This window comes from Hydra vulgaris, chromosome 04 (assembly GCF_038396675.1).
Source record: "Hydra vulgaris chromosome 04, alternate assembly HydraT2T_AEP".
In the NCBI taxonomy this organism is placed as follows: domain Eukaryota; kingdom Metazoa; phylum Cnidaria; class Hydrozoa; order Anthoathecata; family Hydridae; genus Hydra; species Hydra vulgaris.
The window spans coordinates 19,639,319-19,649,124 of record NC_088923.1 but is presented as its reverse complement, the minus strand read 5'-3'; the positions used below and the strand labels follow the sequence as shown (position 1 = coordinate 19,649,124).

At 30.6% G+C, this 9,806-nt stretch overlaps 2 protein-coding genes across 2 annotated transcripts; both read left to right on the top strand.

The window, feature by feature from the left end:
- Window positions 1-4,046: 4,046 nt before the first annotated feature.
- On the top strand, window positions 4,047-6,712 carry LOC136079632 (piggyBac transposable element-derived protein 3-like). The gene is made up of 7 exons (XM_065795705.1): window positions 4,047-4,128; window positions 4,426-4,707; window positions 4,806-4,966; window positions 5,067-5,642; window positions 5,743-5,978; window positions 6,058-6,220; window positions 6,345-6,712. Exons 2-6 carry the CDS (start codon window positions 4,705-4,707, stop codon window positions 6,123-6,125), a joined length of 1,044 nt encoding a protein of 347 aa, XP_065651777.1. The 5' UTR covers window positions 4,047-4,128; window positions 4,426-4,704; the 3' UTR covers window positions 6,126-6,220; window positions 6,345-6,712.
- Window positions 6,166-7,121, top strand: LOC136079257 (piggyBac transposable element-derived protein 3-like). The gene is made up of 3 exons (XM_065794983.1): window positions 6,166-6,220; window positions 6,345-6,864; window positions 6,965-7,121. The coding sequence occupies exons 1-3, from the start codon at window positions 6,166-6,168 to the stop codon at window positions 7,119-7,121; spliced, it is 732 nt and encodes a 243-aa protein (XP_065651055.1).
- The last annotated feature ends 2,685 nt before the right edge of the window (window positions 7,122-9,806 follow it).

Sequence of the window (9,806 nt, the reverse complement as noted above, 5' to 3'; positions counted from 1 at the left end):
GATGAAAAAACCGACAATTTAACCCACGAATCATAAGAAGATGAAAAAACCGACAATTTAACCCACGAATCATGAGAAGATGAAAAAACCGACAATTTAACCCACGAATCATAAGAAGATGAAAAAACCGACAATTTAACCCAAGAATCATAAGAAGATGAAAAAACCGACAATTTAACCCACGAATCATAAGAAGTGCACAAGCAGAAGTTCTTTATATGTTTCAAACGACCCCAACGTGATAACTGTGAAGATCCTACATTAAATAGTTATCAAAACAACAATGATTTCAACAATTCTGCTAATTGGAAAACTTGGAGTTGATCAATCATGTTTTTTTAAATTCACCCAAAATGAATATGGAAAAAATTGACTTCTCTACCTAAGAGTAGAGTGATTCTGGAGGCAAACTTTGTCAAGCTCATTCATACCTGTTTTTTAGAACAGAAAAGAAGAATAAAGAAAAGTATTACGTGATTAGCTTCAGTTTTCAAACTAAAATAATTTGATATTTTATTTATTATAGGATTATCATACCGCGGATCAAACGAAAAACTACGGTTGGTACTCTACAGATACTCGCCCAACACTTCACTACTCATGGAAAAAAATGAAAGAGAAGTACCTCGTACCTATCTAAAGATATTTATGAAGAATTTACCCACTTGATAGACGCCAACGTTGTTGAATTTATCGGTAATATAATCATCTTTAAGTAACATGTTGTAGTATACATTTTTATTTACTTCAAATATGATTTTGTTGTTAGCGAAATCAAATTAGCTAAATATTTCTCAATCATCGTTGATTTTACTCCCGATGTGTCGCATATCAATCATCTCTGCTCAGTTTTGAATTATGTTTTACAAAACGGAGAGTTAGCTAAGTTGAGTTGAGCCAGTTGAGCGGTTCTTAGCATTCAATTCCATACATAGTCATTTTGCAGTTTTCATGCTTGAAATCGTTTTGAAAAAGTTAATTTTGTATGGGATCAACAATCAAAATTGCCGTGGCCATTCATACAACAATGCTAGTAATATGTCTGGAATCTACTTTGGTTTACAAGCAAGAATTAAAGAGATCGACGCTCTTTCCAAATACATTTCATGTGCCACCCACCCTTTGAACCTCGTAGGAGTAAGCACCACGCAGTTTAACCGAGCTGCTGTTGTTTTTTAAGCTTTCTTCAAAAAATTCAGAACTTCTTTTCTGCCTCAACTTATCAATGTGATGTCTTAATGTCGAAATCCCCTGCCGGAATACGTGTTGTGGTTCCCAAGACTCTCTCAAAAAATCTTTGGCAATCTCGTGATGATGCTTGTTTAGCCTTTGAATAAGGTTATTCTAATTACAAGGTAATTAAGAATTGTTTAGGAATCAAATAAAAAATATTTTATTTGAGATTGTGCATACTTATAAACAAATATTTTCCATGAAGACAGCTCTTCTTAACCTTAACAACGATCCTATTGAAAAAGCAAAAACAAAAGCCATTTTAACAATCATTTGGAACAGAATCAAATAGAGGTTTAACAAGGTTAACAAAAAAATACAACCTTGTCAAATTTTAGCCTTGTTTTTGGTCAAAACGGATAAATATGCCTACCATCAAATTTTAACCATAGCAATAAAATTAGCAGTGTAAAAACTATAGCGTTTTCTGGGCGATCTAAATGATTGCTGACGTTAATGACACCACGGACAAACTAATGAATGATTTAAATTAAGGAAAGCCTGCTCTGGATTGAGTTTTCTGGTTGGTTTTCTTGCAAAGCTCTGCAGCATGGGTGCTTCGGAGATCACTTGCAATACACAAAAACTTGTTAAACGATACCCTACTGATCTTAACTCTCACTTATTGAACAAATGTCTTCATTTTGAAGCTTTTATTCCATCAGAGATAAAAAAGGCAAACAAACTTTAAAAGCTAATTAGATATAATAATAACATCGACGTAGCCCTTCAAATCTGTTTGATCACTGCTGCAACGAACTGTTCTGGAGAACGATCATCATCAACATTGAAAAGGATCAAAAGTGTTCGTTGCTCGACAATAAGTATATTTACAACATAAAAAATTCTTAAAATCTAAAGTGCTCTTTATTAAATATCTTTTTTTTTCTTTTTCTTTTTGCTCGTTTACATTTGTCGTATTTTAAAAACAAACAAACAAGGCATCTGAAAGAAGATCATAATGATCTTATCATCAGAAACTTTTACAGCTTTAGACATTTTACAGCAAAACAAAAATGAATAAAAAAATTTCAATAAACAGTGTAAATAAATCTGACGTTACTATATATAGAATCTATATCATTTATATATAAGATTAAAACAAAAATTAAAACGTTTCATAAAGCGTATTTTACAATAAAATAAAAGTTCTAAACAAAGATTACAAAGTATCAATTAGAAGTACTTGACTACGTCATCAATAGATAAAATAAAATTTTTCAATTTATATTTGAAAGTGGGATAAGTGTCAAATATATCAAAATTTGACAAAACAATCTTATTCCAAAGATACGGTGCGCGATAAGCAATACAAAACTTATTAAACTTTTCGACAAAAAGGTTCATATATGAGAAAATTATTTCTAAGTGTATATTTATTTATTGGTTTTTCACAAAAGAGATCTTTAAAGACAGATAAGGATAAGTCATTATCTTATAGCAACCATATAAGATGCCAATAAATATTACTTGTTTATATTTAAAAAGTCACCACTTTGAGCAAGTCTCGCAACAAGCGAAAAAATTAAACTATTTTACGCCGCTTAACTGCAGATTTACCAGAATTATTATCTAAGTCATTCGAAATCCACGTTTCAGTTAAACAAACTATATTAAAACGATTTATTGTTTTATCTAACAAGTTAAGAAGTTTTTCAAAATTGTTATTAAGAATATTTACGTGTAGAATTCTAAGTTTATTTAAGTTTTTGTCATAAACATTTTTAAAAAGGAACCCTTCTAATTCGCATAGTGATATAAGCAATCCGAGCAATTTTTTATATTAGGGTTTATATTTTCATCAAAATTAAATTCAGTAAAGTTAAATCTTATAATTTAAAAATCCCTTATTCCAGTCATTTTTTCAATTTATCAGATCATTCATTTTAGAAAAGTTTCTTTTTAAAATTTAGTGTAAGGGATAGGGTTTCTAAATTCTCTGCATAAAATTTTATCATATTTAATAATACCATACTTACCTTCATTGCGCAATCGTTAGACCTCTTCCCATAATTTTTTGCGACTCTCGATCGTTTCCTTCGCGAAATCTTCGTTGATAAACACACCAGTACCTTTCAAGTTTTTAACGGCGTTTAGAACTCTTTTTTTTTCCTGATAGTTTAAGAGTTTCAGAACTATTGTTCTGGGTATTTTGCTATCTCTTGTTTTTCCTACTCTATGTGCTCTTTCTACATCTACTTCGCTGTTTATTTTAAGTTGGTTTTTAAAAATATCTTTAACTGTATCTTCACAATCAGTCCAGGTTTCAATCGGTTTTTCTTCTACTCCATCTATTTGGAGGTTATTTCGTCTAAATCTATTTTCTAAGTCGATCGTTTTTTTGCTCAAAATGTTCAACTCTTTATCATAGCATTTCCTAATTTGTTTTCTCTTTTCTATTAGATTTGTTTCTTGAAAGTTTAATCTAGTTTTAACATCGCTTAAGTCTTTTTGGATATTCATCACATTGGATTTATTGTTATTTACATAAATTTCGATTTTTTCAATTCTTTCGGTTAATATTTTTAAGTTTGCACTCATTATCGACGCAAAACTCTTTTCTTGTTCCTTTTACAACTTTTCTGTTTCTTGCAATATACATATTTTTTGTTCCTCCAATTTCTTGATAATTAACTTTTCTATGTTTTTAACCCGTAAGTGCCGGACGTCCTTAAAAGGACGTAAAACTATGTCCACATTAAACTAGGGTATTTCAAATTTTTTTCAAAGGATAAGTACATAACTTTGCATAATGGTTTGACAAACATGCATCTTGATTCTCACTTAACGGCAACCGATTACCTTTGATAGTTTTTCAGAAGCAACTGCTCAAAGTTAACGCAAAAAAAACATGTGGAGTGGCAAGAAGCTCATCAAAGAGACCCATTCTAAAAGGTAACTTGTTGTTGTTTTTAATATTGTTTTATAGAAATAAAACCCAAAACTATATTCGTAAATAATAATTTGATTTATATTTTTTGATTTTCTACTGAATATAACTGCATAAACATTACACGTTCTTTTAAGGACGTGTCGGCAGTATCTGGATTCCATCTTAATAAATAAACAATTTAATAAATAAACAAAAAGTTTCAAATTTATGTTTTTAATAAATAACAATAATTTTATTAATTTTCTAGAGAAAATAAAGTTAAAAAATAAGTAAAAATTAAGAATTTTATTTTTTTATAGACAAGTTGGTCTGACTCTAAATGAGATAGCAGCCTTGTTACTAACGTGATTTTCTAACAATGTTAGAAAATCACGATGCAAATAATGTTATTGAAATTATCATGATTCCATCTGTTGATGGAATCATGATAATTTCAATAAACCCTTACTGACGAAAACAGTGACAAGGAAGAGGATGGAGAACATGGTAAAGACATTAATCATCTTGGAGCTGGTATTCTCAACCATCAAGCAGAGATTGTCATAAATGACAAAGATGACGAATTGCCTGATATTCAAATGGTAAAGATGCAATAAAAAATATATATACTTTTTACATATTAGTTTTATGATTAAAAAATGAGATTAAAAATAAATTTTGACTGATTTGTTTTATATAGATAAACACTGATGGTGATGTAATTAACAGTGTAGACAGTGACACTGGCAATACTAACAATTCAAGTGATATTTTCAAAGACGAGGTCATGTCATGTCATAGTAATAAAAAGAAAAATCGTTATTATGTCGAACGTAGTGAAGCTGTTGGTACACTTCTAAGGTAAGATAACTAACCATTAATGTAAATTTGTTTTAGTTTGTAATGGTGAATTTTATTTAATCAAAAATGTATTTTACTTAAAGTTAAAATAAATTTTTAGGAAAAAAAACAAAGACCGTACTTGGCGTAACACTTGTGGTCCTTGTTTTAGAGCTAAAGTACCAGAGTTCCAAGAAATTACTATGAAATCACTTGTTGACGATGATTGTATTCTACCTCACAACTTTTTATGTTTGTTTCTAGATGATAAGTTCATACAAAATGTTTCCAATATGTCGTCAAAGTATGGTTGCAGGAAAGGATACCCAGAGAAGGCGTTCCTTATGAACAAGGATAATTTATTAACCTCTATTGCAATTATGTATGTAACTGGTTATATAACACCTGCTAATAGAAGGTTGTATTGGGAAGAAAAAGAAGACGCTCAAAATATGTTCATCAAAAGAGCTATTTCTAGGGACATTTTTAATGATGTGCTCAAGTTTACCTACTTTGTTGATGAGCATAATGTAGATCTCACTGATGCATTTGGGAAACTTCGCCCACTTTTTGATGAAATTAATAGCTCTGCAAAAAGGTTAGTGCATCAATCTGAGTTTGTTAGTGTCGATGAGACTATGGTCAGATATTTTGGACCTCATCCACTGAAACAAGCCATTCGAGAAAAGCCTGAAAGGTAAAATCTTTGTTTCGTTATATTTATTTGCTTTTTTTTAGACAATAAATAAATCTCGATTTAAGTAAAGCAATACATATATAATATAGCTTATTTATAGGTATGGCTGGAAGGTTTGGTGTCTAGCAACTGCTGAGGGAGAACTTTTGGCCTGTCAGCCTTATGCTGGGTTGAAAACAAAAATTAAAAACAATGGGCTAGGTCAGGGCCCAGATGTTGTTTTGAGTCTTTCTGAACAGTATGGTTTGAAGAAAGGGACCAAAGTAGCCTGTGATAATCTTTTTACATCTTTTGATCTTCTTGATCATATGGGAGAACATGGCTGGGGCGTTGTAGGTTAGTTTTTTGATAGTTTATTTGGTATGTTTTAAAATTTTTTTGTTAAGCTTAATCTTAAAAATATATTTTACCTCAGGTACTGTCCGGCAGAACAGGCTTGTAGGTGACCGATGCCTACTAATAAGCAGGCTAAAAAGGAAATGACCAGAGGTACTATGAAATCGGTTTATGATAATAACAATGGATGGATAGCAAAGCTGTAGATCTTGCGAGTAATTATACTAGTCCTAACCCTGCAGGTATTTTGTTTCATTTTAAAGTTTTAGAGTTTAAAAAAATAAAAATTTGTTTGAAATAATACAAGTTATTTATAATTCTAAATCTCAAATTTATAAAGGCTCCAATATTGCTTTTATTTACCAGGTATTTGCGAAAGGTACAGTGGCAAGGACAAGGCATACATCAAGCTTTCTTGTCCCCGTATGGTGATTGACTACAACAAGACAATGGGTGGAGTTGACTTGTTTAACCAGAATACAAAGAACTACAGCATCTCAACCCGTCTGAAAAAGTGGTATTGGTCACTCTGGACATGGTTCTTAAACGTGCAGATGATTCAGGCTTGGCGATTGTATCGCTACACTTGGAGAAACCGATATTTAACAGATCAGGAAAAGAATCATCACGGAGATGTTGAATTTGAAGATATTCTTAATGCAGCTGGCTTATCCAAATTTGCAAAGAGTAGGCAAAGGATTATTAGAAACAAGTGTAAGATGAAAAAGAGAAAAGAAGAGAAGAAGGTATATGAGATTACATTGTTGGAATTTATTCGACAGTCAGTTAAACTTATGTTAATGAATCACTCTGACCATAAATACAGCTTGTTAATTCCCCAGAGAGAGGTATCCAGGCTATCTACCAACAGCAAGCAAGCAATCAGGTTTTCAACTTTTATGATTTTTTTTAACAATTTTTTTATATAAAACTTACTTATCATAATACTCTTTTATTTTAAAGGTAAAATCAAATTATTATTTTAGGTACGACCACACCAGAGCTCACTTTGTTACAAAAACAGAGGTAAAAGGAGTCTGCCAATATTGTCATGACAGAAGCAATTTTAGATGTGAAAGTTGTGATGTTGCTCTACACCCTGGTTGCTTTGTAAACTACCACAGACCTGAAAATAAGTTATAAAAAATATTTTTATATAATTTAATAAAATATTATTTTAAAGAATAGCGTTTTTAATCATATTTTTATTATTTTCCCTATTATGTAGTCAAGTTTGAATTTTTTTATATATTTCTATAACCCTAATTTTCCGTGATAATTAAGAGGTTCAAAATATGTACATTATTTTAAATATTTACTTTTTTTTACGTTAAGTGCCGACTCGTCCTTTAAAGAACGTGGGTGTTTTGGGGTGTTACACAGAAAATATTAGATTAAATTAAAAAATCTCTTCATGTATAATCATTTTTACCCTTAAGCAACATATAAAATAAGTTTCATAAAAAAAATTCGCAAAAAAATTTCTCCACCACTAATGGGTTAAACGAATTTTCCATATTTGTAAAATATTTTATAATTTAACACGCGGTAGAAAAAACGCGTCTCCTTAAGAGCCATTGTCTGAGCAATGTAGGCAAAAAAAAGCAAATTTTGGAAGTGATGTCTTCAAATTGTACTCATTTTTAGATATTTTGTACAATAGAATGAAAATGGGCCACTGGTAATTTTTTTTTCAAAATTTTTATTAATTACGGAGATATTGGGTCCCAAAATTTGGCCCGTTTTGAGAAAATTTTGCGCATGGAGTGCAATTGCTACTTTGAGGAGTAGTTTTAGCAACATGAATATGACAGAAACATTTCTTTTTAATTTTTTTACTAATCTGGGTAGGTTTCTACAGTAAAAGTAAAAATTCAACATGATTACATTTTCAGTTGTCTAGAAATCGTGGTCCGAAACCACAACATTTGAAATTTTACCCTAACTTTGAGCTCTAATATCTCTTAAGGCCAATACTTGCACGTAGTTTTTTTAGGTGTTTTTGAAAGACACTAAGACATACATTGATTTTTTGAAACAAAAACCATGTGCATGCAAGGACCAGGGAAGGAGTAACCTGCCAAAAATCACTTTTTGCGTTCAACGCGCTTTGATAGATTACATATAACAACTGTGGCCTTAGGTCCACCATAAACAGTATAAGTTATTTATTTTCCTTAAATATGCATCTTCCAATATATGAAAAAAAATCCATGTACTCTGGTGATAAAAAGCCTACAGAAGTCGTAGAAGTAGCCTTATTTTGCCAATTTTTTAATTAAAAAAATACCCTAGCAACGGTATAGACATACTTAGCAACGGCTACTTTACAGCCATATCAATTAGTGCTGCTATTAAAAATTTTAATATAATACTTTTTTATAAAGAAACTGTACAAGAGAACTTGAAAAAAATACATATAGCACTTAAAATAAAAACAATTAAAAACTATATATAAATAAAAACAATGTTCTATCTAATATAATATATTATATCAGGTGGAACACTGTATATATATATATATATATATATATATATATATATATATATATATATATATATATATATATATATATATATATATATATATATATATATATATATATATATATATATATATATATATATATATATTTGTGTTTATTTTATATATTAAACAGAACATTTTATTTATTTCATTTGTAGATAGAACGAGATAATACTGCGGGGACGAAATGACTGCCGACTTAGTATGACATTTTTCGTTAATGACTACTTGGTACATACCATGGTTTACTTGAATTACATAACATAATTTTTTTTCCAGCAGTTTTCAGTAGAAGAATTAAAATTTGTTAGTAAAAACTGCATTATTTTAGTATTAGTCAATAAATAATTATCAATAAACAAAATATGTCAGAGAGCAAGAATAAAGTCAGTCCTTATGAGAAATGCATATATTTTAATAAAGAGAAGACTTCTTGTGGTCCCTTTAAGCGTTGGAACAAAGATGGAATCTTTCAAGTTAATGAATTAACTGCTGACATAACTAATCATTTACATGCTTTACAGGTATGAATAATATTAGAGTATTATTTGCTTTTTTATTAAAAGAAACAGGATTTCTTTCTCCATAGGTAGAAAATCTAACGTTACTGTTTTATAGCTTCTACCGACAAACCAGTGGAATGAAAAAACCTTGAGTGAAAGCCGACTACAAGCTTATCTTTCACGCTATGACTTATTATGTGCGTACCATCGTTTTTCTTTTGGTATTGGCTGGAAGCAGCCAAGCAGTTGTCAACACCCAAGACATGAATTTCAAATTGGTAAAAAAGCACCAAAAATTAGATCCATCCCTTTGAACACCCTTGCTGCTTATAATGAAAAGAATTTATCACTTTCTGTTGGAGCCGTATTTTGCTTCAGCCACCTAAAAAGTATTTCTGCAGGTAACAATATTGACATGTTAGAACCAGCTCCAACACCAATAAAGTCTTGCTTTCCTGCTGATGACATATATGTTCCAGATATAACAATCATTTCAGATGAAACTATCGAAGAATCAAAAAAAGCAGCTAGCTCTTTGTGTGAAGCATTTAGAGCAAGTCCACTGTCCGTTCAGATAAAACAAAAGCGAATAGAAGACTTAACCCCAGGAACCAAACAGAAAGTTAAGAAGAAATTTGCCAGCTAAATTCCGTGAAAGCCAAAAGGATTATTTCGGAAAGAAAGGAATGACTCTACATGTTGATGTCTTCTTCTCCCATGAAAATGGTCAAATGAAAAAAAAAGTCTATTTCACTGCTGTCTATAGATGTCAGCAAAGCCTTGTTGATGTACTCTGTT

Bases quoted from the DNA above. Each gene is read 5' to 3' on its own strand.
- LOC136079257 (XM_065794983.1), top strand. From the start codon at position 6,166: ATGGATAGCAAAGCTGTAGATCTTGCGAGTAATTATACTAGTCCTAAC. The intron at 6,221-6,344 runs GTATTTTGTTTC...TTTATTTACCAG, and splicing joins TACTAGTCCTAACCCTGCAG to GTATTTGCGAAAGGTACAGT. The intron at 6,865-6,964 runs GTTTTCAACTTT...TTATTATTTTAG, and splicing joins AACAGCAAGCAAGCAATCAG to GTACGACCACACCAGAGCTC.
- LOC136079632 (XM_065795705.1), top strand. The intron at 5,643-5,742 runs GTAAAATCTTTG...GCTTATTTATAG, and splicing joins ATTCGAGAAAAGCCTGAAAG to GTATGGCTGGAAGGTTTGGT. The intron at 5,979-6,057 runs GTTAGTTTTTTG...ATTTTACCTCAG, and splicing joins ACATGGCTGGGGCGTTGTAG to GTACTGTCCGGCAGAACAGG.